Source organism: Wyeomyia smithii, chromosome 3 (genome assembly GCF_029784165.1).
Source record: "Wyeomyia smithii strain HCP4-BCI-WySm-NY-G18 chromosome 3, ASM2978416v1, whole genome shotgun sequence".
Taxonomy (NCBI): Eukaryota; Metazoa; Arthropoda; class Insecta; order Diptera; family Culicidae; genus Wyeomyia; species Wyeomyia smithii.
This window is the reverse complement of record NC_073696.1, coordinates 101617941-101635998: the sequence shown is the minus strand read 5'-3', so window position 1 is coordinate 101635998 and position 18058 is coordinate 101617941. Positions and strand designations below refer to the sequence as shown.

The 18058-nt window shown below is 36.9% G+C and overlaps 1 protein-coding gene across 1 annotated transcript; it reads right to left on the bottom strand.

Annotated features, from left to right (window-relative positions):
• Positions 1-6204: 6204 nt before the first annotated feature.
• LOC129728649 (serine protease inhibitor 28Dc-like) lies at positions 6205-14217 on the bottom strand. Its single transcript, XM_055687101.1, has 3 exons — positions 14065-14217; positions 7649-8311; positions 6205-7589 (listed from the first exon to the last, which is right to left on the bottom strand). Exons 2-3 carry the CDS (start codon positions 8305-8307, stop codon positions 6689-6691), a joined length of 1560 nt encoding a protein of 519 aa, XP_055543076.1. The 5' UTR covers positions 8308-8311; positions 14065-14217; the 3' UTR covers positions 6205-6688.
• Positions 14218-18058: the final 3841 nt, after the last annotated feature.

Below are 18058 nucleotides of genomic sequence, written 5' to 3'. Positions count from 1 at the left end.
ACAAGTGAGCCAGTGTATCGTGAAGAGCATACGGTTGATTTACTCAGTAAAGCTTCGATGGAAAACTTTGCTGTGCTTTTTAGTTGATTTAAAAGCTTTGTATTTAGCGAAGCAAGGCGGGATTCAGCAATTTTATTTTAAAAGTATTTAGAGAACAGATATTCTATTGCACAATGTTTTTATTTCACTGTTTGTATTCTCAAAATATACAGCATATATACCATCACTTTTTAGAAAAAAAAAAACACTGAAATGCGAACTTTTACCCATCATGTGGGGCAAAAGTTCGCACTGTATGAACAGTGTGTTTATTATACTATCCTTAATAAAGTTAATTGTTTTTGCTAGTTTTGCACCGATTTTTTTTTTAGCTGCGTTAGAGCGCTGCCCCGAAACAATTTGCTTATTACCGGAAATCTGGTTTTCTGGGGATATGTTCCGAATCTTAGAAACTTTATGAATATTTGAACAGAGTCTTACAATTCTTGGTTCAAAGGTCATAAAATTACTTTCACAGGCCAGGTTTTGGAGTGTTTTTGTGATATGCCCCGACAATGGACCTTGAGAAATAGATTCCACTGGGACTTCTAGAGGCCATAAAAACAAATTAATAAACTTTATTTTCGAAACCAGGATGATGCACAGAGATCCGAAATGACTCCAGATTGGATTAGATTCCAAAATAGCGACTTCCGGTTTCCGAAAAAGAATCCAATATGGCTATTTCCGGAATCGAGTTGATGCTCTCAGTTTAAAAAATCAACTTAAGATGCTATTTTTAAATTAAAGATGATGACTTCCGGTCCGGTAAACAGTAAAAATTGACCAAATACCACCCGATATGAGTTATTTCGGAATCGGAGTGATGCCAAAAGACCTAAAAACGATCCCAGACGCCTTCTTGAATTCCAAGATGGTGACTTCCGGTTTCCGAAACACAACTCAAAATGGCCGAATACCAATATTTATATTTCAGGGATCGGAATGATGCGCAGATACCAGAAATCAACTCCAAACGTGATTTTTTAATTGAAGATGGTGACTTCTGGTTTTGGAAATTAGTATAAGTACTTTTGGAATCGAAATGATGCCAAAAGACCAGAACACGACACCAGACGAACCGGAAGTCACCATCTAGAATTTGAAAATGGCGTCTGAACTCGATTTCCGGTCTAATGGCGTCATTCTAATTCCAGAAATACACATATTGGTGGGTTCTCGACCATTTTGGGTTGCTTCCTAGAAACCGGAAGTCGACATCTTGGAATCCAAAATCGTGTCTGGCGCCATTTAATGGTCTCAGAGCATCATCTTGATTCCGAAAATACCCATATTGCCTGGTATTCAGCCGTTATTTTCGTTATGTTCATCAAAATGAAACGAACTATAAATAATTACTATGTATTTATCGAATTATGAAGCATCCGCTCTGGATTTCGCATTTTCACTTTTTTTTATACGCTGCTCAATATTGGCCCATAATACTGGTAACGAAATTTGGTTTTCCCAGTATTATAGGCCACCTAGTAATATCGGCTAGGCTATATTTTGTATTAGTTTTTAACGCATATTAATGACTTTTGATAGTCAAATTGAAGTTTAGTGCACTACTGAGCATAACTTTTGAATATATTTATTTATCGGCATTTTAATTAGTGAAGAAACTGGTACTAACGTTGGTTTATCCTGAATTTTCATGATCTTGCTTCAAAGTCAATATGAACCCTGCAAAACAGTGATTTCTAAACTTCGGTGACTGTACCCAGTTTCTTATTGGTTCTTATTGGTTTACAAGCACTCACTGATCGTTCAGCCCGCATTTTCACAGTTATCAATTACGCTTATGCTCTAAGGCAGCCGACCGAATTTCAGGTAACAGGTGACTGTATCGGTAATCAAACTCCTGCCTTCTAGCTTAGATTGCTATGCTCTTTTCGACGGAGTTTTAAGATCCCTATTGTCAAAACATAGAAAAGCAAAGCAAAGCCTTGGTGCTACGATTCGGAACTCGATCTGAGTTATTTATAGATAGACTGTTCTAGTGTACAGGACAATTGCGAGGATAGCGCGCTACGATCCTACTGACACTTACAGTCTTTCCCGAGCCGAGACTCGAACTCACGACGAATGGCTTCTTAGGCCAGCGCCGTACCTCGAGACTGTCTGGGAAATATTGTCTAAATATATGAGTATTCATGAGAAAAACAAACTTTGAAAAAATGCTGAGCAAAATATTACAATAATGTGTTGTCGAAATTGATTCAATATCTTTCTGATAGTCTAACCTGCCTCTCAATGTTAACCTTACTGTTGGAATTGCATTGCATGTTTTCTAATTGTTTTTTTTTTTAAATTTTTCACAACTTTGCTGAAGGAAGTAATCCGGTATATTGAAAATTAGAAAAAAAAAATTTTTTATCTAACTGTTAGGTGGATTGATCGAAAAACCAAAAACGCCAGAAGTAAAGCCTTGTTTAATGAAACAATTTTGCTGAAGACATTGAGTCCATAAAATCAATTTTTCATAGTCAAATCTAAAACGATCACGATTTTTCGAATTTAGACCACTGTGCACTGTGGGATTTTCAAATAAATCTTTCCACCAATTGTAAATGTCTTGAAATATAATACTTGGAATGTGTAGAAACTATTTTGGAAGTTGTTTCATAAAATTGTGGTGAAAAACGTGCTTCACATTGAGTATTTCGTCGTTTTATTACCCATTTTTTGTACTTTACGACCTTCAAAAGGGCATTACTCAAAAATGTACCGTACGATGATTTTGAAATTTTTACCAGAGATTCTGGACGTCATAACGAATCGAATGGTGTACTCAGATTCTTTGGTGCATTTTTTTATAATAACGGCATCGTGAGTCATTAATCAGTTTTGCCCCATTTTACGGTACTCATTGGTTTCAAAACTTACTAAAAACATTTATTCGGAACATTAAACACCCGAAAAAAAATTGCTGTACTTTTATTTCAAGATATCTAAAAAGTTACGTTATATCGAGGTAAAAGTTACGTTAGATCGAGTTACGTTATATGGAGGTTGCCTTTTATCGAGATTGCCTTATGTCGAGGTATGACTGCATGTGCTAAATCAATTTTTCAAAGGCCATGAGAATAATAACCTAAAAGCAAACCAAGTAAAATGCCCGTAACCGTCCGGACAGAACTTACCATAGTAGGCGATGCGAATACTTAAAATACTTGTGTCGTTCTTCAGTTAGAACTCTGTTGATTGGGTCATGACCCAACGTAATCAACTAGATGTCAAAACTTTTTGTCTAATTGAACTTGACAACCAGATTTCGAATTGTTTGAAAATATTTGTTTGAGTTATGAGAATGTATATTTAAAGTGCATGAGACGTAGCAAAAATCGATGAAAAGAAACAAATATTCATGAGAAATAAAGTTTAAGAGCTTGCTTTTGGGTCCTCATCATTTGCGTTTTCGTTTGGAATCTAATGACAAATCTTTTTGGAGAATGCTGGTAAAATTGCCTAATACATTCAAGATTATCGTGGTTTTCAAATGAAAAATACCTTTTCAAAACCGTTTGTTTCAATCGGCTGACTTCTTTATTTTTTCACGTTGATTCGCTTTTGCATAATCGAAACAATACGACCCAACTAGCGAATCTAATCCGCTAGTAAAGTCGTAGTGGTGGTCCAACTAGTAAATTTCGGTCCAACTAGTGAATTTTTCTGTATACAAAAGCTAAGCAGAAAACTGATGGTGATCTAATAGGTTTCGGCCATTTCAGTGTTGTGATAGTGAGCGTGTTCAAAGAATTATGACGAGCTTTTCTTTCGAACTCACAACAAGATTTATAATCTAATAGGGTAATGTATCTAATAGGGTAATGTAATAGGGTAATGTATCATCCGACCAATTTAGACTATTGTCAAGGTACATCGCTTTTCATGTCACATTTTCACCATTAATATTACATGTAATCATAAATAATATATATTTATTGGAAAAGTCTATCTGTCTAGTTTACAAAAATAACAATTTGTAGCAAATCTGACGTAAATCTGACGTAAATTCATTTAAATATATCGTTTTGCTGACCATAGAATTTGTATCATGATCGAACCAGGGTGAATCATGATCGGACCAAAAAATATATCATAATCGGACCAGTGTGCTTCTGAGACTTCACGCGATTTTCCGCTTCGCGTGCTGGGCTTTACATGCACAGTGCTTGGTTTGAGCTTGATAATATGTTTTCGTGATTCTAAAACTATTTTCAAATTTTTTTATATTATTGCGAAAATGTTATGAATCATATTTGAGCTTCCAATACGGCAAATTTGCTTATTCAATTTGTGGGTGTTTTTTCGGTTGCAATTTCGTTTTACCGATAGCTCACTCCACCAGCACAATTTTGAGAAACAATGTATGACCAACTTGTAGTCCCCAAGTAGTACTACAAATTTCCGAATATTGCAATGCTCTAACTTTTATGCCTGAAGTGCGATATTTAGCCAATGGTACTTGTTACGGGAGTTACCTCACGGTGAAATATATTTCACTCTCACGCTCGCTTCATTTTTTGAGACCTATTTCCGATTTCATCTGAAGTGAAGTGACAAAAATTAGCTCCGTGAAGTGAGATTGACAGTGAAGTGAAAATGAGAATGTGACAAGTGAAATGAGTTTCCCAGCACAAAAATTTTCCAAAAAGCACAAAAAGTTCCAGAAAGTCGAGTTTTTCCGATTTTTTTTTCGGGAAAACACCAGATCTCGGCGTTTTACGCAAGTCTGAGATATTTGGTATCAACAAAAATTTCCATATCGCTTATTGTATGAACTGTGCCTTTCGTCATCAGTCGAAAAAGTGAGACTCAAAGCGGTCAATTTGAGACACTACTTCCTCAAGTTCGATTGAGTTGAAATTTTGTATGGGGATATTTTTTGGAGAGACGAAACTTTAAGCCCTATCGCTAAACGAAATTCAATGATTAGTTTTTTGCCTTACGTTTCCTTTGCCGCAGCTCAAAAATTAGTTAGTCTCAAAGAGAGTCTTATTACTGATAAATAAATTCGATACACATATTATCATTAGATCACAAATCAATCGATTTTTAAACCTTTCTCACCTTCGTGAAATCATTTTACCGTTCAAAATAATCGTTTAAAAAAAGTGCTTCCTAAATAAGGATGACACTGAGTTATATTTTTCCTATTTGAAGCATAGTGGACTATTTATAGTGAAGTTTTAAATAATTTTGCTTTAGTTTGCGAACCTTACGTCGTTTTTGAGAGGTTTTATTCTATACAAAATAAGCTTCATCATTTTTATTCTGTTCCAATGAACTAAACGTGAAATCCTTCATTGGGTATATCGAGCATAGGCAAAGTGAAGCAGTGATGTCTCAGAAGTAAGTTGGTCCGATCATGGTTCAATGCTGGTCCGATCATGATACAAAACAGGCTTTCGCGTTTCACCAATAATTCAAACTTTAAAGCAAATATTTCATATAAAAAGTGTTCCTACATTGAATTTAAATGTTACAGAAGCATATTACTAGAAAATATACTCCAATTTTTAAATATTCGATTCTATAATCACTGCTTTAAAACAAGACTTGGTAACAATTGTAAGGGCAAATTGTGCTCGAAAATAGACCATTTTTTAAAACTTTTTTAATAATAGTAATACTTAAGTAATCTGAATGACACCTTCTGAACATCATCAGAAGAAGTTTTTTGATGATGCGGGTACATATTTGATACCGTTTTTTATTCAATAGAGGAGAAATCTCGCATATAAAAAAATGGTCCGATCATGGTGCATTTTCTGACTGGTCCGATCATGATACAACCCTAGCACACTTTTTCTCTGCAGTTAAAATTTAGCGGTCCAAAATAAGCAATAACCAATTATCATCTTCGATCCAAGCAACGCAGCGAAGAAAAATGAGAATTGCAATTCCGCCGAAACTCGTAAGCACTCTTGACTTCAGTACGATAAACTGGAAAATATTTACAAATTTTCTAAAAATACGCAAAAAACTGTTAGCGAAAACTCTTTCACATTTACTCACCTGATCCGCTGTTTATTCTTCGTTAGATAAACTCTATATATTTTTTTTAGTTTTTACTTAGTACAACAGAAATTTTTGTTTGTACAATGCAATATATCTTCAACATATTTCGGCATTGAATTGAAATAAAAACCATGAGCATTCTACGCTTGGACGAGTAATTAATCTTATATTGACTCAATTTTAATAAAATAAAATTCACTAAAAATCTATTAAATGCAAGTATTTCTACGTTTGGTATAAATAGATTTAATCTAAAAAATATCGATTCTAAACACATTCCATGAACGTGTTGTTGTTTAACAATATAATGTTTATCTAGCTGATAAAATACTTATTTTTTCACGCCGTCGCTGACTGTTTCCCCCACTGACTGCACTTTAGAGATCATCAGCAAATTCATGATAGCTTTATCCTTACTCACGATATACATTTGAAAAATAAAACATCGCTACCGCTTAGTCACGCATTAGTCTTTGGTACAGGTAAAACCTATTACTATTCACAAACCGTAACGAACCCAGTTTCGTGTGATCATAATTGGTATGGCACAGCGGCAACAGTAACCAAATTCGGCTCCGGCGAAATCATGTAGTAATGCTAATAAAACAAAAACTTAACTACCTCAATTCCGGGGATCGAATACCGTCCCGTAGAACAATGGCAGGCGAGTGGGATCGTGGCGAACATAGATCAGGAACGGCTGGTTGGCATTGAAGTATACTTGGGCACCAGCACGATCGATTAACGTCATCGTGACAGCAGCGCCCTCTGTTCCGCGCTCGTCCACGCTGAGATTCACTTTGTGTTTAATCTGACTCACGTAGAGCGGCAACTTTCCTTGTGCATCCGATTGATTAAGCATCAGCCGCAAATTGCTTTGCTGCGGGCTAAAGATAGATTTAACTCCCAGGCGTCGGAAAGCTTTTTCCAAGTCCGTGTTACTTTCTAACTGCATTCGGGGGAAATTGATTGTTGTGCTGCGAAGTTGCATTTTTAATAGTATCGAATCAAGCCGATCGGCCGTCAGTTGTTCTTGCAAACTGCGCAACTTCGTTCGGGTCGAATTTTGCGGCATTAGGACGTACATTGTAGTGGCGTTGTCACTGTAGGGTAAACCTACCACCCGTAATCCAATATCCCGTTCAAAGTGATACGGCAAACATGCGCTTAGGGACATCGTATCAATTTTGAACGAAGGGCGATCGGTTCCATCCGGATAAAAGGGTCTCGGCTTAGTCGACTGAGCAGTAAATTCCGTCATCCAGGTAGCCTTGAAGTATAGAGAACTGACCAAAACCATATTTGTGTCTCGAGGAAAGCCGCCGCTGGCTATTTCGCGGATTTTATTGTTTGTGGCCTGAGCGACCCATTTGTTGATAATCCCTGAGGCAGCTAGAGAGTCGCGGAAGTTAACCTTTTGTGTATTGACATCGTACAATTGACGGGCCAGTGACACTGTCTTGTCATTCAATGGTAGCGTTGTTTGAGCGAAAATAGCATTAGCAAGTCGCAGATCTTTTGTGCTGTAAGAAAAAAAAAATTTTATGAGCTCATTGAAAAAAATAACATAACGAATACCAACCCCTTTGGTGTAGTTTGTGGTGAGGTTTCTTCGTCAGAGTACTCATCTTCTCCGCAAGATCCCGCTTTCCAAGCCAAATTGTCCAATTCAAGCGGATTGCTGGAGAGCAGGTTATTCAACATCCCGGCAGCTCTGCTATGAAAAGCTTTAGGCTTCATATTTCTGTCCAATTGTAACACGTTAAGTAGTTCGGTTCTGGTAAGGCCTTCAGCACCCAGCAGCAGCAGGTTTATAATTCCCATAATGCTTACGGGCGAGAAAACTTCCACGTTGCTGGTCTGTTCTGAGAAACTGCGCCCTATATTCAAGGCCAGATCTACAACCGCGCGTGCAAGCTGCTGATCATTCTTTGATAGCATGACGTTTCTTGGACCACCCTCTCTCAACCGGGATCTAACGTCGGAAACGCCATTCTTCGGTGGCATAACATTTTCCGGGTTAGCCTCCCCTAACCGGCTTCCAACGGTAAACCGAGTGCTCAGCGTCGAACTGGGACGAGGTTTAGCAGTCCGAACAATATACGCATACGGGTTTTTCTGTCGCGAAAAGCTATCATAACGTCCTGCAAGTCCGAACTGGTCTGTGTATTTATACTGCTGGGCCGCTACCGTCGCTAAGTACACTGCCAGTGTCAGCACTGTTACGCTTGTGATTTTCATGGTTCTGGAAGTGAGATAAATAAAAAATGATTAACATCTTTGCTCGTTAAATCCTGTTTAGCACGTTAATAACAGTTGAAAGAGAAGACTTGACAAAAATTTGAATTGCTTATGTTTAAAAATGAACAGCAGCACTTCCAAACAATTTTGACCGTAAGCAAGAACTTTCAGCATGGTTCACGAGTTAGGCGATAAATGGAACTTGAACTTTATGATATTAATTAAACTCTTTTGTAACGATGTATCGTAACATGGAGGTGTATGGTAAAGATAAGGAATATAAAATTAATCAAAACAGTAAAATGCCTAAGCGCGCAAATATAGACTTGATGTACGGATGGCATGACGAATAGTTTTTGGCAATGGTTCGATATCCTTCCTCGTATACAATTGTTCAATGACAGCTGCGAACATTTGCAATACGAAAGTGTATTTTTAGAATTTTGCATCACAAACGCATTTTTGATTGCAAACGAAATTGCACATGTTGTAAAAAATTATACTGATTGCTACACTTATTCGGTAGGTACGAAAAATACCCACGCATAAGTTTATCAACTACACATCCGATTTGACGGTCCAAGGAGAGTTTTTAGTCTCACTACTTTGTGCGTCTGTTTTTAAAATAAACCGTAGAGTGTACGTTCATTTCTGAATACTACAATAAAAATTGAATTATGTTTGCGTCGCGAAATAAGCATTGCAATAGTTACGATTAGAATATATATCGACAGAGTTTCATTCTGTTTGCAAACAGCCACTGCACAAAAACGAGTAGAACAAGGTGCAACGATTTGACTGAAAAGTAGGCACGAGGTGAGGAAACGTTTTTTCGCTTTGCAGGGTTGGAGCCGAATCATCACTATGAAACTTTTTCTTCCCATCAAACAATTTCATTGATTTACTGTTTTTAAGCTATATGTAACGTTTGCGTTGAAAAAATTGGCAAAAATTGCCGATTTTTCATGGGTTTACCTTCACACGCACTGACGAAACCACCTATGCAGCATCAACCGTAGTACCCCTGAGTTAGAAGAAAAAAATTGTCAGCTCTATCAGTCAAACTTTAATCGTGATGACCAAACAGTGAAGCTACTTCGTTCAAAAGTCGCGTCGAAAACGAACATCGTGCGGCAGTTCGTGGACACTGAATACGCCCGTTCCGACATCTCGGCACTTTTGGACAACAATTCCAGTTCCTGAAGAGGAAGACCGAAGGGAAAGTGGCTACATCGCTGAGTGCGCTTGGCCGGGGGGTCGGTGCAACCAACTAAACAGTGCTAAACAGTCTTATAGCTGCGGGCAATGACGCAGCGGCAGCGCTTGAATAAGATGGTCAAGTCGATTTTCCTGGCAAATAGTGACGTGGTGGTGGTGATGGTCGACGAGATTTGTCTCACGCTAGATGGTAATGACTGGAAGGGCACATCGTATTTTACTTTCCCCACGAAGGAAATGAACACAGAGGGGAAATTCATTTCACACACCAAATCCCCCAAGAAGTTGCTGCTGTGGCTCACAATCACCAAGAAGGGGATGTCAAAGCCGTTCTTCTTTTGCTCCGTATTGGCCGTGAACGAGGAAATTTATAGCACGAAGTGCCTGCCATAAGTTGTGTCGTTCATCAAGAAATACGGTAAGGCCGAAGACGCAGTGTTTTGGCTGGAGCTGGCGCCGGCCCATGACTCGAAGCGACCGTTGGAGGAGATGGAGTGGCTGAATATCGATGTGGTACCCAAGTTGGCGAACCCGCCCAAAGTCCCCAAGTGTCGTCCCATCGAAAATTTCTGGGCAAACCTTAAGCGTAAGATCTACTCCATCAATTTTGTCGTGCAAACAAAGGGGGGAATGATAAAAAAAGAAGAAAGAATTTAAAAAACACGCATGTTTTCGTCCGCCATGGTGAATGTCCCGGTTAACTACCAGAAGGCCGCTCGCAAGGGTGTGGAATTTTCTTGCAAGTAAGCTAACATAATTATCTTCCATGGGAATTAATCAAACTCAAATCTCTGTCTTAGTTATTTTTTTGCCATCTTTTCCTTTTTACCGCAAACGTTATACAAACAAACTTCGGCTAAACTATAGATAAATAACAAAACTTTGATCTAAAAAAGTATTCGTCAATTTTCACACCACGATGCTTTTGTTTACAAAAAGGAAAAAAATATCGTCACGCTCTTACACTCGAAGAAACACGTGACAAATATATAAACTGCATCATCAGACAGCTTAATGTGTCTGCATACGTAGCTAATCAACTTCAATCGTTCTAAACAGGTTTTCTGCACACATTACGTACGGTTGTAGATTCCATTACTGATTTATAGCCTTGTGAAGCCTCCAAGGGAAGCAATTGAAACTAGCCACAATTGCATTATCGTTAACCCTTTATTTTCCAAGTCCGTTTTTGACGCTATTCGGAAAAAAATCTTTATAAATCTTTGATAAAAAACATTTTTTTCTTGTTGATGCTTATACTTTGCCGTAAATTGTCCCACCAATCTAAATTATTACTTCAATTATTAATTCAAAAGCAGAAAAACACAAAAAATAAAAAAAAATTTTTCGTTCCACTATTTTCTATTTCTGGCGTTAAGTAATGTAAAAGTATGAATTAAAGCGTAAAAAGAAAATTCACTCTGAAATTTCGAAAACTAGTATTTTTCATTAGAGAACTGCCCCATCAAAAAGGGAGGTTGTGCGCTATCGTCAAGATAATATCATCACGAATTGCCGTTTAGTAACTGCGGCCATCATAACTCACCAGTTTCATTTCCATCGAATTCATTCGAAAATATTTCTATAATAGACAATCGGACGGTCACGTCAACTCTGTTTACCTTCGGGTGATGCAATATTCTCAATTATAGCAGATCAATTCAATTGTGACCAAAATGCTTTTGAAATGTTGTACGTAACGTGCCAGTCAGAACACTAAGAACAATAATAATTTGAGCAACATTTCCACTACGCACACGAATGCTCCAACTGTCAGGAAAGTGAGGTTAAAGAGACTCGGTGAAATGGTCTATACTACTGAAATGTTGTTCCATCAAATAATTCAAAATAATTGTGAACCGTAAAATTTCTGACACATTAGTTCGAAGACTACAATCATACTATGAAATGTTATCGTAAAAATATGTTAAAATGTTACTTTCAAAATTATTGTGATCAGTTTACGAAAATGTAATTTTAATAGATATATGAACTGATAACTTGAAAACAAATATGACTTTTTTCTCACACGTTTTTGAAAATATACAACTAAGTACGTCTTGAGATAATTTCTTTATTAGAGGGTTAAACCATCGCATTTAATAAAGGCTTTACAAACTGCTATCTGAGCTGTCGGATCTGTCTAACGTCAACATCGTTACAAGCTTTCCTAATTATGGAGTCAATTGGTTATAGTTCTCAGGTTAAAGCCATTCTGTATTGCCAAAGTATGTCATGATTTTATCTCCTACGTGATACTGATACTTGCTGTCATTCAAAAGGGCATATTCTTCTCATGCGAAAACACAGTACAGTGCAGTGCAGTATCGAAGGGCTAATAGGTCTGTCATCGGTCTTACTTTTCTTAGCCCGCCGTTTCCATTTATTTTTTTAATTCAGACAGACTCACCACGTCACCACCGTTTGCATTACTCTTGTCCGGAGATTTGTTCTATGAAAGCAAGACTTTATTTAGTTCACTTGAAGCTCAACATATTTTTCATTGAAAAAGCATACAAACTGCGATCCATTTAGATTTCTGTGGCTTTCGAAAAAAAAAAACCATCACTAAACTCGATCATTCTTTAAAATACTTTCTTATCCATTCATTCTAATGTTGAATTCATTTTTGCGACGGTGCTACACCGTCCCGACTACACTTTGCAGCTCGAAAACGAACGAAACTACGCTCAGTTGGCATTTTACGGCGTTTGACAGCATTTGTTTTTGTTGCAGGTGTTTTCAAACCTCACCCAGTTGCTTTCGGGTGTAGTCTGGGACAGAAAAAGTGTAGTTTTGATTTAGTCCGGAAAGTTGAAAAAAAAACACCTATAAATATCGATCTGGCATAAAAATAATGTTAAAGCTTGTCATCGAAATTGAGTGGGTTTATTTGAGAAGAAAAGACGATGGTATTCTTTGAAAAATGACCATAAAATATATCAAATATTCAATCCCCCGGAGAAATTTCACTTTGTCCGAAAAACTGCAGAATTTCAATGTAATCTGTAAAACTTCATAGAACTTTTCGAGCAGACCGTAAAAATGAATGTGCTCGCTTTATTTTTCTCGCGTAAACAAATCTGACAGCAAACTTTTTCAACAGCACGATTAGGAAATTAGATATGATATCATTTTCCAGGCTGAGAATGCTGAGACTCAGCAGATTTCAAACAAAATAAACAAACTCTACGCTGTCACACCAACAACGGCGACAGCGAAATGAAACAACATAAATCAGCGAAAAGAAATATAAATATTTTCATAAGACTCAAATTACATAGCACTTATAGAGAGTCAATGATACATGAGAGAAGGAATTAACAGCGATCAAAAAGAAATATTGGTGATTCCTTCCTATAGAAAATAAAACTGTAAATGCCGAGACTCGCGAGATTTGCGGGTGACTGTCAGTAAATTGACAAAACAATGTACAAACATATGTTTAAGGCAACGATTGAGTAGAAAGGTTTCTTTCACAGACACTTGTTATTATAAAATTTAATACATTTGACGAAGATAACGGTAGATAGTTCAAAAATTAGCACTGATAGTATACTAAGAAAAGAGAAAGAAGGCGAAGGGTATTGACAAAATTATTTAACAGAGCGCAACACAAAAAATGTTTGGCTTCTTGATTGAGAAAAACGAAAAATAAATTAATTAAGTTTAATTTAAAGTTTTTAAATTGAACTGTTTCCTTATTTCAACACTCTGAAATCGCGGATTTTCCATTTTTAGGAGAACCTGCTTTAATATATATATACTCTTAATAGATGCCCTATCATAGGTATCGTATTTCACATTTTACTGGTAGTTTACATGAATTGTGTCTAGACTGTTCTGTAACAAAAGTCAGCAATGTAATTTTCTGCTATGATTTAACCCAACACAGTAAGGTATGAGAAAAGCACAGTGATGAACCGAGTTTCTAGACTTGTCTGAAGAATTTCCCCATTCGAAGATCACCAGAGTAAACCGTGTATAAATTTGGGTTATGAATTGCGTGAACGCTATTTTTCTATTGGCGTTGACGGTGTTGCTGATATTTGTTTGGTTTCTGCGTGCGGAAAAGAAAGAAGGAAATATTTTTGCTTTTGTCATCACGCACATTTTGACAATTACATACGAGAGTTCACGTAGGTGCGAACAGCCTTCGAAATCTCTTTCAACGCGAATAAACCGAATTGAAACCAGTTAACTCTTGCATCAGTATCGGCTAAAATCAGATTAATTACCGAAAGAGTTGTTTTCTTCAGACAAAAATAACCAAAATTTCTTCAATAGTCAAATGCGCAAAACCCTTGACAATGCGCTAAGAATGAAATAAACTGCGTCAAATTTTCCTACTCTCACTAGCTTCACAACAATTAACAGCTATGTGTAATATGGTATGATCGGTTCTTCAAACAACCGTTCTGGCAGCATCTTTAGTGGCCGGCCGCTGCGACCCATCCATCATCCACTAATTATGATTACACTTCAAACTGGTTGAGAGAGACAGTATTTAATATGCAAAGCGCCACTCCTTGAACTTACAATTTAAATGTTCTTCCACTTCGTTCAGTCAACACTCTTCAACGGGAAGGCTTCAGCTTCACTTTGCTTTTAATTCACGCGCGCACTCACGCTTTGTAGGCTGTTGCGATGTCTCCCGCGGTTGTAACACTGAGCGTTCACCAGCCTTTCCGTCGATTATATAGAGAGATGAATCATTGCCATACATTCACGCTGCTGGCTTAAACACCCCCATAAACAACCACAGCCAGTCACATCTGTGCAAAAACCTATTGAGCACTACTATACTGTGACGCACTAGAAGTAAACAGCAGTTCCGATTGCAAAACATTTTTATCCAGCAAGCGTGAATTTTAAGCCAGTTACGGGCAGAATAAACACCCGCGAGGTGTGATAAAGGCATGTAGTTGTATCTCGTTCACGAACGATGACGTTTGCTGGAATTTACGGGCATTCGATAAAGATATTTACCTTTGAACCCAAACTTTTTACCTTTGCTGCGCTACGGCGATTATGAAATCGATCGAATAAATCATCCGAAGTCCGTGGGCCCGATCGTTTTATGTATGCTACGCTACAATTTGACACACCTTTCTTGCAGAGCGCATTTTCAGTTATTGATGTTCTTAGGCACAAATCGAAGCACCTCAGCTCCTCCATAACTGTTAGTGGTTAATAAGATTATAGTAAGCCTCCCAAATAGGTGCCAAAGCCGGTTTCTCTCCATAAGGTATTCTAGTATTTTTTAAGAATGGTAGTACTTTTTGAAAGTGATAAATGAATAGTGAAATATTGTAATCCAATTTTATCAGAGATGGCTCACTTGATGATATATTGATAGCAAATGTATCTTCACAATTAGTTCCCCTAATATATAATGGTTATAAATATATTTTTTAGAATACAGCACCGCACGAGTTCATGGCAGCACCCAAAAACCAGAGCGGTGTGATGGTACAACAAAAATACGTTTCACCGCTAGGTGGATTGAAGCTGTTTTTTGTTATGTACCGTACTAATCGGATTTGTATTCGTGATCAATGGAGTTCAATAGGTAAAGTTTTGCGTTTGTTGTCAGTGCCATTACTCACACTCGTTCCTTTTCGGAAGCAGTTCATTTTTATTCTTATTTTGTGACGAAATCGCTTTCGCGAGAAATATGACAGTTTTTGAAATAGCAGAGAACATTACCTGCACCATATAGAAATAGAATAGCAACGCGGAGTAACCTCACCGTGTGATCGCATAGATTTTCGCTTTTGTCCAAGCTAAATGGTATTGATTTCGACCCTCGCGAGCCACGAAAATCAACTCATTCGAATTTGCACGAACAGCCATAAATACAAACGGTTGTAGATTCATTTTACAAAATTTATTGGATCCTTGTCATTCTGAAGTACTAAACCAAAAGAAGGTTTTCAACATATTTGCGCGATCCATCGTTTAACTATTGAATGGCAAATAAATTAATATCGCTTGACGTCATTACCTAATACAAATTGTACACAAAATGGACCCTAAAACACTTCCTTGCTGTACACCAAGTGTATCAGCGTCGAAATATGAGTCAAAGTACGAAGATGCGTCTTCTGAGTTCCAGCAAGGTTACATTTCAACCCATTTGTTTGCTGCTTGCTGCTCCCACACAAACAGAGCGCTCCAAGGTTTGCAACAAAAAGGGCCTGATGATTGTTTCTATAGCGCGTTCTAGATCACCTGATTTTTCAGGAATCAGCAAATTATTACTATTTAAATAATGCATTAGCTAGTCTTTAATAATTAGTGCTAAAATTTTCTCTAATGTATGCGACATTTTAATGGGGCGGAGTCTTCCGGTTTTATCCGTTAACCTTGAGGACAGAAACTAGAAACAAGCTAAGTCACTCCTTGAGGTCATCGAATGTTTATACCAACACTTTATTTTCCCTTTATCATCACAGTTTGTCATATCATTATCAAGTAAAGTATATATTGTCTCATGATCTCTAATATTATCTTCGGCCTCTGTAGAAATTTGAAAACGCGTGATCTATTAATGAAGAGAGTATTTGGAAATTCTTGAAAATTACCAACCGACAAGCCGTTCGACATAAATTGAACAAATGACATAATTGCTTTAATCAATTTTAATTTGATCCCCGAGAAAGTGCTAGGTAATTGAACTAGACGAATGGTAAACAATTCCAAAATTTCCGCGCTGCACAATGGTCCAGGAACCGAATTTAGGGGGGAATTTGGGTCTAGAGCTCTATAGCAACATTTTAGAGAAAAACTTTCTTCTACAAAATTGTTACATATGATAAAGCGCTCATTGAAAAATTATCAAAAATTAGGGTGACCAACATTTTCTATGCAATCAAGTATCTAACTTTGTTATCTTTGTAGATAGAAGAAAAATTTGTTCTACAATGTTATAGCTCCATTAATTTTAAGTAACTTTGTAAAATAATAATTCTCTATCTTTGAAAACAACCGATTTATATTGAAAAAACATATTTTACGCTTTAGCTTTTTTATTTCGAGGTTTCATCTCAAAATTGTCTTTGAACGACTTTTAGAGCTTTTTAAGAGAAACAATTTGCAATGCTGACATCGTAAATATCTCAATTTTACTCAAAGTTATTAATATTTTTCATCAAAAAATATGCGTTTTTCATTTGTATGTCATTCATTTTGGGGCAAACGTAAAAAATATCTCTTGGTCTCATTTTGAAGGGCATACTTGACTCTATAAATGGAGGAACTTTTAGAGATATGTTATTTTTTAAATTTGAGTAAATTCAATTTAAAAACAAGACGAAAATTTCAACAATTTTATACATTATGCATATAAAAGCACCCAGATTTATTTTTTGGTATTTTTTCTTATAACTAGACGTAATTACCTATAATTTGACCCAAAAAGATCGAAAATCGATCAACTGGTCCAAAAGTTATGATTTTTTTTTAAATAAAATTCATCGAATATAGCCGTTCTTATGGTCACCCCTATTTCACGCAATGATCTTCTCTCAGCACGGAATGTCCTTTTATAGCGTCACTCAGTGTGGGGAACTTGGGTGATTGGGGGAAGAATCAATCACGTGGAATCATCTCTGCTTTCTTTCTTCGTCGCTTGCGTTGGGTGATGAATGTGATGCCAATTGGCTGGCATTGCTAGCCAATGACTGAATGCGTGAAATCATTTCGTCTATGTTTTTGAAGTCTGCGTTAGGGAAATATACCAATCGTATGAAAAATGAATGTGGATATTCGACCTTCAAACTTTCCCGCAATTTTCACGGAGTAATGAGAAAATGGCAACTAAAATTATCATGTTATACAAATTTTGTATGTTTTAGCTTTCCAACGGTATATCAATAGTTGATATACCGTTCGTAAATCGGAACAGTTGTTTGAACGCTATTAGCATGTAAAATCTTCCATTTCGCCAACTAAAAACGTTACATGTTCAATCCAGTTTTCCCAGAATGTACCACAGTATAGTGAAGAAAAACGTAGTCCCACGTCAAAAGTTAGATACTTGATTGCATCGAAAATGTTGGTCACCCTAATTTTTGATAATTTTTCAATGAGCGCTTTATCATATGTAACAACTTTGTAGAAGAAAGTTTTTCTCTAAAATGTTGCTGTAGAGCTCTAGACCCAAATTTCCCCCCAAATTTGCTTTCTGGACCATTGTGCACTGGTCAACTGGTATTTCCAGATAACAACTGTTTCGTCGGTTGAACGACTTCGGCCGGTTCTTTGACGCAAACGGCAAGCCCACCATTTTAGACATACGAATGTGACATGCGAAAACATCAGCTTCCACTTTATGTTGTGGGTTCCAGCTAAATATACTAACATTAGCCGCTTTGTCTCTTCAAATCAGCATAATTTGTTGATGAGCAAAATCACACCAGAAGATCAGGAACAAATTTTTAATTTTTGATGTAACTTTGCACACGTATTAAGCTTAGCAAACCAAATATTTTTTACAGGTGAAGAAATTTTTTAGACCTGAGAGTAAATT

Excerpts from the sequence above, each read along its gene's own strand:
- LOC129728649 (XM_055687101.1), bottom strand. The coding sequence starts at position 8,307 with ATGAAAATCACAAGCGTAACAGTGCTGACACTGGCAGTGTACTTAGCG. Across the intron at positions 7,590-7,648 it reads CCACAAACTACACCAAAGGG|CACAAAAGATCTGCGACTTG; the intron begins GTTGGTATTCGT and ends TTTTTCTTACAG.